The sequence below is a fragment of the Schistocerca gregaria genome, chromosome 5, assembly GCF_023897955.1.
Source record: "Schistocerca gregaria isolate iqSchGreg1 chromosome 5, iqSchGreg1.2, whole genome shotgun sequence".
In the NCBI taxonomy this organism is placed as follows: domain Eukaryota; kingdom Metazoa; phylum Arthropoda; class Insecta; order Orthoptera; family Acrididae; genus Schistocerca; species Schistocerca gregaria.
Window position 1 is genome coordinate 485,397,942 of NC_064924.1, and position 18,065 is coordinate 485,416,006.

The 18,065-nt window shown below is 42.7% G+C and overlaps 1 protein-coding gene across 1 annotated transcript in view; it reads right to left on the reverse strand.

The window, feature by feature from the left end:
- The window catches only part of LOC126272123 (venom dipeptidyl peptidase 4-like), a 298,015-nt gene that overhangs the window by 102,855 nt on the left and 177,095 nt on the right, over positions 1-18,065 (reverse strand). Inside the window, exons 3-4 of the mRNA XM_049974723.1 lie at positions 4,216-4,310; positions 72-149 (exon numbers count right to left, since the gene is read on the reverse strand). Of these exons, the coding sequence (XP_049830680.1) occupies positions 72-149; positions 4,216-4,310 (173 nt within the window). The remainder of the gene's footprint in view (positions 1-71; positions 150-4,215; positions 4,311-18,065) is intronic.

Sequence of the window (18,065 nt, forward strand, 5' to 3'; positions counted from 1 at the left end):
ATCGACTGATCAATGGAAAAAAGGTAGAAACTATTCCGATATACCAAAACTTAACTTGATCAGGTACTTACACGTGACACATTGTACATTATGAGAATGTATTTCAGATCAGGTGAAAGTCTGTACTCAGGATCTGTCAGTGTTGAAATCTAGAAGCAAAATACAAAACAGTAATGGTAGATGATAATGGAAATGAGAAGTAATTATTTATAACATTAGAATACAGATTGTGATTAACCTATTGCAACAGTATTCAGATAGAGTGATTTCTTCTCCAATTTACATTGTCAAACACTTTCCCTAGGCCAATTAATCTTATGGGAGCATCTTGATTTTCTTAAGTCGTTGTTCCATTATCAGCTGCAATGTTGGAACTGTCTCTCTGGTGCCTTTCCTCTTCTTAAAGAGAAAATAGTTGTCCTCTAAAAGATCCTCAGTTTTATTTCATATTCCTCTGCATTTTATAAGTTGTTAAAAGTATCATTCAATAGTTCACACACTTAAACACTCCTCCTATCATAGGGATTGCATTAAAGAATTTTTCTGGAAGTCTGGTGATATGTTTCTGATCTGATAGATTCTGAAAACCAGCTTCAATAGTTGTTTAGTTGACACTTGCCTAATGATAATTCAAAAGGAATGTTAGTCATACCTGCCAGCTTATTTAATTGCACGTTTTCCAAAGTGGTGTCTAACTGTGACCCTAATAACACTGTATACCATATGTTTTCCATTCTGAGTGCAATTTCTTGTTATATCAGATCACCAGTTCCTTATTCTCATAGATGCCTCCAATGTACTCTCTTCACCTATATTCCCTCTCCTCTGTGTTTAGCAGCAGAATTCCTCTTGCACTCTTAATATTGACACCTTTGCTTTTAACTTCACTAAAAGCTGTTTTGCATTTTATATGTGCTGAATCAGTTCTTCTGGTGACCATTCCTCATACAATTTCTTCCCATTTCTCATGCAGCCACTTCTTTTTGGCTTCCCTGCTCCTCCTATTTATTTCATTCCTATGTGACTTATATTGTTAGATTCCTGTCTTTCCCTGAAGGTTTTTGCACTTCCTTCTTTCATCAGTAAATTCAAGTATTTCCACTGTTACACAAGGATTCTTCGTGATTTCCTTCTTTGTACCTATATTTGTCTTTTCAGCTTCTGTGATTTACAGAGATGTTCATTCCTCCTCACCTGAAATGCCTATTGTGTTATTCATTATAGCATTCAAGAAATTCAAATGTATCTCATTATTCCTCAGTACTTCAGTATCCCATTTCTTTCCCCAATGATTCTAGACAATTCTTTTAAACTTCAGCCTACTCTTCATGATCACTAAATTGTGGTATGAGTCTACATTTGTTGCTGTGTACCCTTTACAATCAAATTTTTGATCTGGGGGTATCTGTTTGATGTAGATGTAATCAAGCTGGAACCTTGCTATCTCTGTAAGCTATTCCCAAGTATTCTTCCTCTTCTTTGAACAGTGTATTCGCTATTACTAACTTTAGGAGTAAATGTAAGAATCCCAAGGAAGCTGAACAGGCTTTTGCAAAATGTCTGGTGCTCATCTTCACCTTATATTCTTATTTCATGCTTCCATATTATAAATAATTTTTCAGCTAGCAGTACTTTAGAAAATCATGATACAGGGCAATCATGTTTAAAAGTACAAAAAGTCTGCTAGTAACTCTGCTTGCAAATCAGCACAGTGAAAGCTTAGTGTAATGTAGCCAGAATAGAGCTTTTTGGTTAATTCATGCATTTGATGGTACCACATCAGTTTTTCATTCATCTCAACTGTCTAGGATAATTCCAAACATTTTCTGATTATCTATATTTAATGACTGAAAACTCCTGTTATCTACAAGCCAAGCAGCAGTCTTCATTATTAAGCTGCATTACAAGTAGTAAAATAGTGTATTTTTAATGTTGTTACATAGGTGGTGTGCAAATAGTTCAAACACGTACACTGAAATACCATGAGTGATGGCCAACACACATGCAAATAACTTGTCAGTCACCTCCTCAATTCCAAGCAGCAGCCACCAGGTGTCTTTCACCAACCAGGGCTATCTTTGGCTTCCACAGCACATCCATTAGTGCATCACATCCATTTGCTAATGGTGTCACCAGCTACCACGGACAGTGATGTTAACCATGGACTACTTTACTTCCCAGAAATATGACTGCACACAAAGATCCTTCCACCAAAAGGAATAAAAGCCGATGCACTGCTGACACTCACCACAGTTCTTTAGCAGCTTTGCCACACTTCCTACAATTACACCACAGAGCACAGTTCTAACAGTTCCATTCTGAGGTTATTACCTTTTGTCTCTTCTACAGAGAATTACGAAGTTCTACAGAGCAATAGCAGAGCATAGCTATTACATCATAGACTACCAAGAGACAGCAGAATTATTTAAATTAAATAATTGTGTTAGGTATAGAACTCTAATGCCACACATCTAACTATTAAGAAAGTAAAATATGTTTGTAGTAAATATTCATTGTTAATAAGTGATATTTATGCTTTTAAACTATGTTGTTACATTTATGTTCTAGTTTGCCTGTCATGGCAGTTTAAGTTTAGTTATTTGTTAGCATGAATATACTGCCACCTTACAGAAAACAGTAGTAGGAATTTTGTTTTCCGCTACTGTGGATGTACAGGCTTCAGTGATAGTAACATTCAGTTACCACATCCCAACAAGATGTACGAAGTCTGTTCAAAAAGTTCCAGAACATTCATAATTTTCTGCCAATGGTGTGTTGGAGCGAAATGCAGTTGGCTACCTGCATACACCTGTGCTTAATCTGATTTAACAACCAGAAGTTTCATTGTTGAATGTTTGTTCGATATTGATCAGTGCTGTATTGAGTAGAACGCATGTCACACAGTTTGCAAATTTCGAGATGGCAGAGTTAGAGGAGCAATACGTTTGTATCATATTTTGCATGAAACTCAAGAAAATCTTTACAGAGACACACCAAATGATTCAGGAAACCTACAGTGATGAGTGCTTAAGCTGTACTCAGTGTTATGAATTGTTCACATGGTTTAAAAATGGCCAGGCAGAAGTTAACAATGAGCCTTGTTCACGATGACATTTGATATCTACCAATAATACTCATGTCAGGAACATCAACAAAATTATATATGCCAATCAAAGGCAGGCTGTCTGAGAGATTTCCAAAGAATGTAACATTTCAGTTGGATCACGTCCTGAAATCCTGACACTGCATCTTGGAATGCATTATGCTGCCACCAAATTCATCCCACGGTTCATGAGTCAAGACTAGAATACCAGAAAGACCTCAACTTCACAATCTTAGAAAAGCTTTTGGATCATACAAATGAGAACAAGATGTTCCTTAGGAGAATCATTTCCAAAGTTGAAAACCCCATTGAAAGGCTGAAGATTTGCAATGACGGATGAGATAAAAGAACATTTGGAGACAGTGCTTCACATAGTCCAGCAAGAGGAGTACCAAGACTGCTTCTGGAAGTGGAAAAAGTGTTGGGAGCGGAGTATCAATTGTGGAGGAGAGTGTTTTGAAGAAGACCATGCACAATAAGTAAAAGATAAGCATAGAAAAAATTTGTGGACAAAGTTCAGGAATTTTTTGAACAGTCCTTGTACGTAACTTTTTTGTTCAAGAATACTAACAAAGTAAATATTGAGGTAGGCCTACCAGTAGAACATAAACAGCAACTATTTAATATAACTAAGAAATAAACAGCTTTCTTCTTCATGTAGTATCCTTCCTCCTAATTTACTAGCTAATTGTAGCTGGAATAAGCAGAAATAATGTTGCAGGAGTATAGTGACAGTCAGATAGAAAGAGAGTATGCAGATTAATTTCCTATGAGTTGCTTGTCTTTTGTATATCTTGACTCATTTCACATCCCTGAGAATTCTCCTTTTTCACTGGCTCTACAAAAGATGATGAATGAATGAATGAATGAATGACTGTATAACTACACAGGCTGAAGCCAGAACAATTATTAACTGAATCTACAATGAATGGATGCCTCACTGTCTAGGAAACATGTCAGTAAAAAAAAATTAGCTCAAGCAAGAAAACTAATGTGTTCAATGTTGACTTTTAAATAAATGGATACATGGAAGTAAATTCTCAAATATGCTATTCACAGTTACAGAAGCAAATATCACAGAGACATTAAGCAACAGAAATTTTACATCTTACCAAGGATCGGTTTGCTGTCATTATTTGATGTCTTCTACTGAGCAAATCAAACAGTACAGCATTGTTCCTCTTGTCACGATAGAAGAATTTGTCATCTGTAACAGAATTACATAAAGAAGTGGTTCGTGGAAGCTAATGATAGGAGTGGAAGATGTTTGCAAGGGAAAAAGAGGGATGAGGAAACAAAGGAAGATAAATGTGAAAAGAATGGTCTATTCTGCTTTTAATAGGATTGTAAATGCAAAGTCAAGAAACGTGGTAACTATGAGGCAGTTGCAAAAGAAATACTGGAACCAGACAGTTGATTACTAACATTGCATTTATTGGTAAGAAATTAAATTTATCCAAAAAATGATTTATGAAATACATAAATTTATGTTTTCTCAGTAAGTTCGAATTCACACCCATGTCTTGGTTTGTGGGGGTTAAAGGGACCAGACTGCAATGGTCACCTGTCCCACACCCATGTCTTCCAGACTTTTCTCACTCATAATGACCATACTGATCACATGTAAATACACGTCTCCCTGGAAATCTCCTACTGCTCCCGCTCCTTTCTTACACTCCGCTCCTAACAGCACTACGAGAGGCGTTTGAAAAGTCCCTGCAAAGTGCGAGAGATGGCAACACTGGTGCATATCGAGGTCATGTTTTGTTAGTAGCATCTTTGGAAAGAACACACACCAAGTTTCAGCCATAGTTTCAGCCATATTGGTCTATTTCTTTGCTGTTTGGCATTTGTGTGAATCAAGGAAGTCGAGTGACTGTCAAAAAATGGACGAAAAAGAATTTCGTGTGGTGATCACACATTACTTTATGAAAGGAAAAAAACCTCAAGACTAAAGAGAAGCTTGATAAACATTACGGTGACTCTGCACCTTCAATCAGAACAGTTTATAAGTGGTATCAAAATTTTTGGAGTGGCCAAATGGGCACAAGTGATGCTGAACGTTCTGTATGCCCTGCAGAGGTTACGACTCCAGAAATCATTGACAAAATCCATGATGTAGTGATGGACGACAGAAGAGTTAAGGAGTGTGAGATTGATAGTGCTGTGGGTAAATCAAATGAATGGGTACTTATTACACATACACATTTGGATATGAGAAAGCTATCCGCAAGATAGGTTCCGCGATTGCTCACGCTTGACCAAAAACGGAATCAAGTGAAGTGTTGCAAGGATGGTTTTCAGTTGTTCAGGAAGAATCCGCAGGACTTTAAGCATCGTATCGTCAATGTGGACGAAACATGGATACTTTACTATACTCCTGAGACCAAACAACAATCTAAAACAATGGGTTACCAAGGGAGAATCTGCACCAAAACGGCGAGGACCATTCCTTTGGCTGGAAAGGTTATGGCAAGTGTCTTTTGGGATTTGCAAGGGATAATCCTCATCTGCTATCTCGAAAACAGTAAACCTAATACAGGTGCATATTATTCATCGTTACCGTTTGAAAACCGAGCTGCAACAAAAATGCCGGTGACTGGACCGCAAAAAAGTCCTTTTCCATCGCAATAATGCAGCAGCACACATCTCAGCAGTTGTGGTCACAAAATTAATGGAAACAGGATTCCACCTCATTTCACATCTCCCATATTCTCCAGACTTGGCTCCCTCGGACTACTATTTGTTCCCTAATTTGAAGAAATGGCTCGCAGGACAAAGATTTTATTCAAAGAAGGAGGTGATTGCAGCAACTAACAGCTATTTTGCAGAAATTTCTATTATTCAGAAGGGATCAACAAATTAGAACAGCATTGGACAAAGTGCATAAGTCTGAAAGGAGACTATGTTGAAAAATAAAAAAAAAAAGGTTTGCCCCAAACATGTAAATGGTTTTTATTTTAGCATGAACTTTCCAAATGGTCCTCGTACATGCCTATTCTGGAAACCACTGCAAAGTGCATGCCTGAAGTTTGTGCTTAAAAATAGCCTCATCCCTCATTATTAATCCAGTAAAACCAAGGCACAGAAGGTTTCAGTGGAATATTCTGGTCAGGGTATGACTTCCTTCAGTCCTCAAATAAATTTATTCCTCTGCGATATCATTCTCACAACAATCAGAGTAGCTTTTTCTCATGCTCGTAGCATTTGCAACATCCTTGTAATTAGTCTGGCATTTTCAAAATGCTATCCCAACCACAAGGTTCCGTCCCCTATAAATATTTCCATAGTCAATCTTGTGTTGAAATATTGTTGCATATGCTACAGTTTGAATGTTGTATGAAGTATTGTAATACGTTGGTGAACATAGGCTATGTAACCTTCAGCACACAAAATCGGAGGGAGGGAAGTTTCTCAAAATACACTCCTGGAAATTGAAATAAGAACACCGTGAATTCATTGTCCCAGGAAGGGGAAACTTTATTTACAAATTCCTGGGGTCAGATACATCACATGATCACACTGACAGAACCACAGGCACATAGACACAGGCAACAGAGCATGCACAATGTCGGCACTAGTACAGTGTATATCCACCTTTCGCAGCAATGCAGGCTACTATTCTCCCATGGAGACGGTCGTAGAGATGCTGGATGTAGTCCTGTGAAACGGCTTGCCATGCCATTTCCACCTGGCGCCTCAGTTGGACCAGCGTTTGTGCTGGACGTGCAGACCGCGTGAGACGATTCTTCATCCAGTCCCAAACATGCTCAATGGGGGCAGATCCGGAGATCTTGCTGGCCAGGGTAGTTGACTTACACCTTCTAGAGCACGTTGAGTGGCACGGGATACATGCGGACGTGCATTGTCCTTTTGGAACAGCAAGTTCCCTAGCCGGTCTAGGAATGGTAGAACGATGGGTTCGATGACGGTTTGGATGTACCGTGCACTATTCAGTGTCCCCTCAACGATCACCAGAGGTGTACGACCAGTGTAGGAGATCGCTGCCCACACCATGACGCCGGGTGTTGGCCCTGTGTGCCTCGGTCGTATGCAGTCCTGATTGTAGCGCTCACCTGCACAGCGCCAAACACGCAGACGACCATCATTGGCACCAAGGCAGAAGCGACTCTCATCGCTGAAGACGACACGTCTCCATTTGTCCCTCCATTCACGCCTGTCGCGACACCACTGGAGGCGGGCTACACGATGTTGGGGCATGAGCGGAAGACGGCCTAACGGTGTGTGGGACCGTAGCCCAGCTTCATGGAGACAGTTGCGAATGGTCCTCGCCGATACCCCAGGAGCAACAGTGTCCCTAATTTGCTGGGAAGTGGCGGTGTGGTCCCCTACAGCACTGCGTAGGATCCTACGGTCTTGGCATGCATCCGTGCGTCGCTGCGGTCCGGTCCCAGGTCGACGGGCACGTGCACCTTCCGCCGACCACTGGCGGCAACATCGATGTACTGTGGAGACCTCACGCCCCACGTGTTGAGCAATTCGCCGGTACGTCCACCCGGCCTCCCGCATTCCCACTATATGCCCTCGCTCAAAGTCAGTCAACTGCACATACGGTTCACGTCCACGCTGTCGCGGCATGCTACCAGTGTTAAAGACTGCGATGGAGCTCCGTATGCCACGGCAAACTGGCTGACACTGACGGCGGCGGTGCACAAATGCTGCGCAGCTAGCGCCATTCGACGGCCAACACCGCGGTTCCTGGTGTGTCCGCCGTGCCGTGCGTGTGATCATTGCTTGTACAGCCCTCTCGCAGTGTCCGGAGCAAGTATGGTGGGTCTGACACACCGGTGTCAATGTCTTCTTTTTTCCATTTCCAGGAGTGTACATTGTAAAAATCTCTGCAAGCTTCTTGATAAGGTTAACAAGCGACTGTAGTCTCCTTGTAGTGTTAAACCAAGGGGCAAAAAATTTTCATATCTCTTCTGAAAAGTGCGCAGATATTATGTGGTCTGAGTGACTCAAGACTGTGTTATTCAATGAGTGTCAGCTGATCTGACAAACTGAAACATTGCATGTCTGTTATTAGCAAGATTTTATTTCATGAAGAACTCACATCATTCATTTAGACTCTTGTGTGGGAAGTGTACTGGATGACACTCTAATGCACTGGTTTCTGATATACTTGCTTTATTAATAACTTGAGTACACTTGAAATTACATCCATCCAACATGGAACTTGACATATGGACTAACTGATACAAAGAGAGAACAGTTCACCAAATAACAAAAATATTATTATTGTCTATTACATATTTCACATCTCTGATGGGTAAAGTTCCCACACAGTCCACCGTCTTGTAGTGCAGGACGCTGGGGGAGGTGGTGAAACATCTTCTCTTAGCTGACAATGTAGTCATTGAGGTGAGGTGTTAGCCTACATCTACATACATACTCTGCAATCCACCATACGATGCGTGGCGGAGGGTACCTCTCCCTGTTCCACCCCAAACAGAATGAGGGAAAAATGACTGCCTATATGCCTCTGTACGAGCCCTAATATCTATTATCTTATCTTTGTGGTCTTTCCACGAAATGTAAGTTGGCGGCAGTAAAATTGTACTGCAGTCAGCCTCAAATGCTGGTTCTCTACATTTCCTCAGTAGCAATTCATGAAGAGAATGCCTCCTTTCCTCCAGAGACTCCCACCCGAGTTCCTGAAGCATTTCTGTAACACCTGCGTGATGATCAAACCTACCAGTAACAAATCTAGCAGCCAGCCTCTGAATTGGTTCTATGTCCTCCCTCAATCCGACCTGATAGGGATCCCAAACGCTCGAGCAGTACTCAAGAATAGGTTGTATTAGTATTTTATGAGCAGTCTCCTTTACAGATAAACCACATTTTCCCAAAATTCTACCAATGAGCCGAAGACGACTATCCGCCTTCCCCACAACTGCCATTACATGCTCATCCCACTTCACATCGATCTGCAATGTTACGCCCAAGTATTTAATCGACATGACTGTGTCAAGTGCTACACTACTAATGGAGTATTCAAACATTACAGGATTCTTTTCCCTATTCATCTGCATTAATTTACATTTATCTGTAGTTAGAGTTAGCTGCCATTCTTTACACCAATCACAAATCCTGTCCAAGTCATCTTGTATCCTCCTACAGTCACTCAATGATGACACCTTCCCGTACATCACAGCATCATCAGCAAACAGCCGCACATTGCTATCCACCCTATCCAAAAGATCATTTATGTAGATAGAAAATTACAGCAGACCTACCACACTTCCCTGGGGCACTCCAGATGATACCCTCACCTCAGATGAACACTCACCATCGAGGACAACGTACTGGGTTCTATTACTTAAGAAGTCTTCGAGCCACTCACATACTTGGGAACCAATCCCATATGCTCCTACCTTAGTTAGAAGTCTGCAGTGGGGTACCGAGTCAAACGCTTTCTGGAAGTCAAGGAATATGGCATCCATCTGATACCCTTCATCCATGGTTCACAAGATATCATGTGAAAAATGGGCGAGTTGCGTTACGCAGGAGAGATGCCTTCTAAAGCCGTGCTGATGCATGGACAGCAACTTCTCTGTCTCAAAGAAATTCATTATATTCGAACTGGGAATATGTTCAAGAATCCTGCAACAAACCGATGTTAAGGATATTGCTCTGTAATTTTGAGGATCCGTCCTTCTACCCTTCTTATATACAGGCGTCACCTGCGCTTTTCTCCAGTCGCTCGGGACTTTATGTTGGGCAAGAGATTCGCGATAAATGTGAGCTAACAGTCAACAGGTGCGACTGTAACAGTACTGCAGTGTGGCATCTGATGCAGGAGGAGAAGGACCAGCGGGAGGCGTCACTTGCAGTGACTCCGGTCAGCATGGGGTGTTCACCTGCAGGTGTAATTTGCAGCCAATTTTGCAGGGTGGGTGTCCTGAGCATGAGCAGTGTTGTGTACGACCTCGGCGTGCTCGAGTCTGTGAGCTGAAATTGTTGTGGGCTTGTCAAGGCGAAATATTTCTGAAGTATATCAAAGGTGTTGCATCCCCTCCACAGGATCTTGCGGGGGCTGGAGTATGGTATGGTGTCATGGCACAGCATGACAAATGGCAGTTTGCTAGGGCCTTGTGTATGAAGATCTTGGGAGATCCTTGAGGCTCTGGCTGTGGCACCCTAATGTACAAGATGTGCTCTTTCACTTACCTGACGAGGTCTGTTAACTGGTTTGGGACCAAGAGCTGCAGGTTCAAGGAACTCATCTGGGAGGTTCAGTGGCTTGCTGTACAGATGCCTGCAGGTCTTCTTTAAAAGCCGAATGCACAACCAGTAGCAGCCAGGGCAGGGATTCTGTTCATTGACCGTGTGGCACTTGAGTGCTGCTTTTAAGGTGTGGGTGGTGCCACCACTCTACCAGTCTGTGGCTCTGCAGGGGGTGTAAGTTGGTGTGGTAATGTGTAACCCCACAAAGATTGTACAGCTCGGAGAACAGGGCCGACTCAAACTGTAGGCCCGGGTCTGTGGTAATGGTGGCCGGACATGTGCATGAAAGCCCTCACTGTGGTCTCTGGTAGAGGTATTGTTTCGACCCATCATGTTACACAGTCTGTTTTGGAAAGTAGGTACCTACTGTCACCGGACAATGGGAGCAGGCCTACTAGAAATAGATGTACATGCCGCATTCTACCTGCGGTAATGTTGTACTGTATGCGTGTAGGGCTGCCATGGCGCCCCATTTTGCAGTGCTAGCATTCTTTTCAAGCCAGTGTCCACTATTCACAGTTGTGTTTCACATCTGCCCAAAGAAAACGATCAGTGACCAGAGATGGGCAAAACTGTTCTTTTCAGAGATCAGATCAGAACTGTTCACTCCCTGAAATGAACTAGCTCTTTTTCATGACTCACCACTCATTCACAATAGAAAATTAATGGAAGGCACATTGCCCTTTCCACTTGGCTTATTCCAGTACTATTCCGGTATTTTGATCTTATTTGATCCTATTTTGAAGTAACACAGATAATGAGTTAGGATTTTGTATTGTTTATTGAAATTTCCATGCTATGACAAAGTTTTTGATTATTGATTTATTTTGCACTATCATGGTTTTGGCTTTGCAGCCATTATCATGGTCAAAGGTGAAATAGTCATAAAATATCTGACATGTCTGAATGATTGTAATATTGTGACAACGATCGTTCAGACATGTCAGATGTGCAATAAATATTTCACCTTTGCACGTGATAATGGCTACAAAGCTAAAATAGCATGCTGATAACGATAACATGCTGATAACGTATACCCCACTATATGGTCGCAATGGTTACAGCTTCTTACAATCATGAAAGAGACCTTCAAAACGAACCCCCGATTTCTGTTATATATTTATCCTGTGATAAGAAAAAGTTAGTTTACGAAAATAATAAGGACTTTTTTTTGGGTGATTGGAAAATGTTGTAACTTGAGATTTACATTAACAATATATTTGGCTATAATGTATTAAAATTTCATTAACCTCATACAAATACATCACAAGCCATATATTTTTAAAGCGAACGTTTCCTTCCAAAGATGCCTAAAATCGCAAAATCCGTACTACAATAAGATGCAGAGGCGCTGAGTCAAGCAAGTCGAGCCGCGAGCTGTGTTACTGTGTGAGCTTAGACCGCAGAGACCAGAGTGACACCTGAGTTGCTTTGCTCAACGCTCTGGCTAGAGTCGAGAACGGTGGGGTGAGCGTTGAGCGGGCGAGTTCCGAGGGTGGGGGGAGCGGTGAACGACCACCAGTCACCCGCTTCGAGACAAATCGTCCGTTCTCTTGCGAGCAGGTTGTTGCAATTAGTTCTTACGTTCTCCGCTAAGAGGCTGTCGGTCCTGTTGCTCGCCTCAACTGCCCAGAGGGCAGGACGTGCGACTGAAACGATCGCCGACGGAGTGCGATGCTAAGTTAAGATGCGCCAGACACTGCACGCGGCAGAGGAAGCACAGAGGCGGCACGGCATATGTGAAACACAAAATCCAATGGGGCACTGCACAATGCAGGCAGCCAAGGCAGAAACAGGGCAAGGCTGGCGCTGGATGTGTTGTGTGGCGTGCAGTGTGCTCTGACCAACAGAGGCCTCGCTGATCTGCTCCGACACTCTCTCTCTCTCTCTCTCTCTCTCTCTCTCTCTCTCTCTCTTTCTCTGCTGTGGGAAATGTTTGGGAGCTACCGTTCTTTTTTTCTGAATCACTGATTGTTCACTGCTTTGAAAGATTCAGCTCTATGAATCAGTTCAGGAGCGTGTCCCCCATCTCTATCAGTGACTAGTTTGATATAAGATCGAATTCCCAAGTGTGATAAGTAGTGGAAATTGTCAATGATGTATTTCTGCATTGGAAGTGGAAGTAATGGGTTGATTCTACCTTGTGACATGTTGCATCACATTTGTTTCTCAGAACCATGAAGAGTGTGGCATCAAAACTTCAGGCAGGTTGATTACTTTTGCAGAAGCTCACAGATTTGTGGATTCTTTTCCTTGTGCTGAAGTGAGGACTTCATAGATAATGTTTGTACATAGTGCATTGATGTATGACAGATAATCTGCCACTAAGTTTTCGGCACCCTTGATGTGTTGGACATCAGTGGTGAACTGGCCGACATAATTGAGTTGGTAGAAACGCCTCAAAGGACAGTCTTTAACCGGGTGACATATAGCTTCTACGAGTGGTCATCAGTGTCAACTGTGAATGGTGTGCTGTCCACATCCACTCTGAAGTACTGCAAAGCTTCATACACAGCTAGGTGGTCTCAGTTGAATGCAGACCATTTGCATCGTGAATGAGTAAGCTTATGTGAAAAGAACCACAACAGTTGCTGTTGTCCAGTGACCAGTTGCTGGAGAACCACACCAATTGCCATGTCACTGGCATCCCTGGCACCCTGCAGGTAGAGTTTGATGTTCTCAAATGTTTGTTGCATTTCGTTCGTCCAGTGAGAGACTGTTTGCCATGTTTGTGTTTTCCCCCTGAGTGCATCTGTAAGCAGGACCTGTATTGCCACAGATTTTGCAAACTGTCTTCCATAGAAATGTATAACTTCAAGAAATCTTTATAATTACCGAAAGCTGTTTTCTAGAGGAACTGATTATATTACTTCAGCCTGTTCTGTTGTAGGTCCAGGTATGGCGCTCACTGTGGAGCTGGTGTCCACAATAAATTGTCTGTTAGAGCCATAGTCCGGCATGTACAGCCTTGCATCCACTCCTGCAGCTGTGTCAAACTGTTTGGTTGCATGTCCCAATCCTTAGGTGACTGCACTGCTTGTTGCGATCGAGAGTGCATCTTGTGAATCACTTATAGAGTTTGGATATCTGCATGGTTTCGTGCTTTCTCGCCAAAGTGAGTATGGAACCAGCATGTTTACAGTTATGCTCTCTTGCCAGTGTGTGCTGCTGTTGTTTACCATAGGCATAGTTACGGCAGCTGACAGTGGGTTAGGGAACCCCAGTCAGGTGCTGTCAGTTGTGTTTGTGATCACTCAGGGTTTGGTGTCCCTGTGTAGCTGCCGCAATCCCCGTATGGCAGACAAATTGGAGTGGGGTGCAAAATTGTACCATGCTTCTGATCCCGGTCACAGTTGCAGAATTTTATAGGATCTGTCACCCAAACATAATTTAATTTCAATCGAATCATGCTCCTGCATAATCAAAATGGACTGAAATAGATAAGGTAATCTGAGTGAACAGATGGACCAAGGTATGCAGTGTGGTGTAAGGTTGGGTGAAGCAGTGAAGGTGTACTGCTGCCAACCTGCTCCTCTTAAATGACCTAACACAACTGTTGTTCAAGTGTATTACAAAGGCACTGTAATAGGGCCTCGACTGTCACTGATTACATGAGCATAATTTGCAATGTTGTTCAGTAAAGCCACAGATTTAGGCATATCTTCCACAATGCTCTGACTTTGTAAAATTAGCTCAGAAATTTGAAACCACATGGTCAGGTGTTCCAGTTGAAATGCTGGTAATTACATATGGAACCAGGTCATAATGGAACTCCACTGAAGTCTTATTTGTGCTATGTATTGGAATAGCACCTCAGAATCGAACAAAACAGGGGATCCTGCTTGAAACCAAGGCCTAGGTGCAGTTAGAGAGCCTCTACAATTCTGTTCAGGTTTAGGGGAATACCATGTGGTCTGAGCCATGACTGGGAATGTGGACTGAGGAGGAAGGCATGCAAGGGTTGTCCATGAAGTTGTGAAAAGCTTTTCTGCCAGGGTGGTGTAGTGGTTGATGCATCTACCTAGTGAGCCTGAGACCCAGGTTCGAATCCTGGCTTTGGTACAATTTCCTTTTAGTCTGCCTGTATGTGTCATGGCTTTTCATATATTCTACTTACACTATGTGATCAAAAGTGTCCGGATATCTGGCTGAAAATAACTTACAAGTTCGTGGAGCCCTCCATCGGTAATGCTGGAATTCAATATGGTGTTGGCCCACCCTTAGCCTTGAAGACAGCTTCCACTCTTGAAGGCATACATTCAGTCAGGTGCTGGAAGGTTTGTTGGGGAATGGCAGCTTATTCTTCACAGAGTGCTGCAATGAGGAGCAGTATCGATGTCAGACGGTGAGGCCTGGCATGAAGTCGGCGTTCCAAAACATCCCAAAGTTGTTCTTTACGATTCAGGTCAGGAATCTGTGCAGGCCAGTCATGCAATAGCTCCACCACAGGCCATGCATTATGAACAGGTACTCGATAGTGTTAAAAGATGCATTCGCCATCCCCAAATTACTCTTCAATAGTGGGAAGGAAGAAGGTGCTTAAACATCAATGTAGGCCTGTGTTGTGGTAGTGCCACGCGAAACAACGAGGGGTGCAAGCGGTTTGCCTAGCGATGTGTGGGTGAGCGTTGTCATGAAGATTGTGTACGCCCTTGCTCAACATTCTTCTTCTCCAGTTCTGAATCGCCCGTTTGAGTTTTTTCAGAGTTTCACAGTACCTGTCAGCGTCCCAGTGGGCATAAAGTCGACCAACAATACCCCTTTCCAATCCCCAAAAACGGTTGTCATGATGTTACCGGCAGACTGTGTTTGTTTGAATTTCCGCGGCTTTAGCGAAGAAGGAACCGCCACTGGCGTGATAGTTGCTTGATGTCAGGTGTAAAGTGGTATGCCCAGTTTCGTCACCCGTGACAATTGATTCGAGAAAGTTGTCCTGTTCCGCTGCAAGGCGGAGAAGAAATGCGCGGGAAGGATCAACTCGTTGCCGCACATGGTGATCAGTCAGTATGCATGGCACCCATCTTGCGCACACCTTTCAATGTTTCCGTTAAAATTCTGTGAGCGGTGCTTCGGGAAACCTCAGGAAGCAACGAGCAGAGATCATCCAGGGTGACCCGCCGATCTTCACGCATGCTTTGCTCAACCTTCAACACTGTCTCCTCAGAAACTGACGGTCTCCCGCTCCTTTGTTCGTCGTGAATTTCGGTACGACCAGCTGCAAACTCTCTACACCACTTACGAACATTTTTGACATCCATGCACGACTCACCATACACATCCGTCAATTGGCGATGGATTTTAATCGGCGCAGTGGTCGTTGCGTTCAAAAACAGAATAACTGCGCGCAACTCGCTCTTGGCAGTAACATCCAACGGGCGCTCCATTCTCAACGGCTGCCAAGCCAAGACAGCGCCCCAGCGCGGCGTGCGCATGTTTACACACAGTGCGTGAAACGCTCTTCATAACAGTGTGACCAACTGCCACACAGAGTTCAGTACTTATAAAAAAAAAAAAAAAAAAAAAAAAAAATAGGAGACCTTACTTTTGGGATTACCGTCGTGTCACAGTTCCATGTGGCACTCCTTACGATATCCTTGCCTCTCCAGGACAACGTGCTGCGTTCTATTACTGAAGAAGTCTTTGAGCCATTCACATATCTGGGAACCTATTCCGAATGCTCGCACCTTCGCCAACAGCCTGCAGTGAGTGTGAGTCAAGTGCTTTCCGGGAGCCTAGGAATATGGAATCTGCGTGTTACCCATCACGCAAGGTCGGCGGGATATCGTACGAGAAAAAAGCTTGCTAAGTTTTGCACGAGCGATGCTTTCTAAAATCGTGCTGATTGGTGAAGCTTTTCGGTCTCTAGGAAATTTATTCTATTCGAACTCAGAATATGTTCTAGAACGCTGCAGCAAACTGGTGTCAAGGACACTGGTCAGTAATTTTGTGGGTCCGTTCTTTTACATTTCTTACCCATAGGAATCACCTACCTTTTTTTTCCATTCACTTGGGGCTTCACGCTGGGCGAGAAAATTGCGATAAATGCAAGCTAATTAAGAGGGCATGCTGAAAAGTAGCGCCTCCCAGTCTTTCATGTAAAAACTGTTAAAGTTTCTTAAATAAAACATAACTTGTTTAGCATTTAGCACCTTTATCGTTGATGTCTACGTATTTACTTCTCGACATAGTCACTGGCAATGAACATATTTCTTCCAACGAGAGACCAGTTTGTTGATAGCATCACTGCAGAATGTATGACTTTGTTGATGGAATCCCAACCGCGCCTCTCCTTGCACAGCTGCATCACTATCAAAGTGAAGTCCTCGAATGTGTTCTTTAAGATTTAGAATCAGACGAAAAGTGGATGGGGCCAAGCTGCAGAATGTATGACTTTGCTGATGGAGCCCCAACCGCTCCTCTCCTTGCACAGCTGCATCACTATCAAAGTGAAGTCCTCGAATGTGTTCTTTAAGATTTAGAATCAGACGAAAAGTGGATGGAGCCAAGCTTGGACTATATGGTGGATGATCGGCGACAGTGAACCCAAGACCTCACTCTGCTGCAGTTGTCGCTGCGCTCGTGTGTGGTCTGGCGTTCTCATACTGAAGGAGGGATTGCTGCATGTTCTCTGCGGTTACAAACTCGAATACAGCACGCCGTTTCCTACTGACCGACATAGTTACACACCGCCCTGTTACATGCTAGAGAGCCTATATAAAGGGAAAGAGTGGCCAATACTGATAGCGTCGCTGACTGGCTGAGAGCCAAGGACGCCATGTTTTTACCAAACTGACGCTGACTTTGTACGAGTATAAATAGATACTTGTGTGTGGTTCTGTACTGTTGGTTCTATTCAACGCTTCTAACGCCAATTCCATTGTGAGCATCAACTTCCAGAGCTGAGACTGGTTATCTTATGAACTATTTACAATTTTGCTTTTCCTATAATGTTAAGTTATTTCCAATATGTTTCCTTAGTGACATGCCTTTTAAAACTTGAGTTGTAAGGTCAGTTGGAGCCTATGCGACAATACACTTTATTATATGGATACAGTATGAAGGAAGACTTCATCTTATACCTCTTTATAGATACAACATAACAAGCTGGTTAAACAAGCAAGCCTCCTCCATCATTTAGTTACTAATTGTAAGGTATGTCAATTGTTGTACATACAATTTGTAGAGATCAGAATGTTTGTGTTTAGTTTGGAATTAGTATTGCGGATTTTTTTAGTTCTGTTGGTAAGTACAAGGAACTCTTTCAGTCATGAGATATTCCTGTGTTACATGTGTTTTACTCACTGGTTGTCACTGTTAGAAAGCTTGTTTGGTTTCTTTGTGTATCGAACAATCAATTTCTTTCTATATGCTTATAATGCCTATAAAACATTTAAAAATTACAGAATAACCTTGTTACTGATCCACCCTCTCCATGAAAGAAAAAGTGAATGAACACAAGTACACAATGAATGTGGTCTTGTAACACAGTGTTAGTGTTTCCAGTTGGTAATGCGAAGGTTGTAAGTTCGAATCCTGCTCAAAGCAGCCTTTTTTTTAAACGTTATTTGCAAGACTTTTAATGGTTGCTGAATGACAGTTCATGCTACACGATGTGTTTTAACATGTATACAGAACCCCAGGTCTATATACGTCCGCCTGGCGACTCGCACCTGGTTCTGTAGGCTATTCACATTCCTGTGAATTATAATTATTG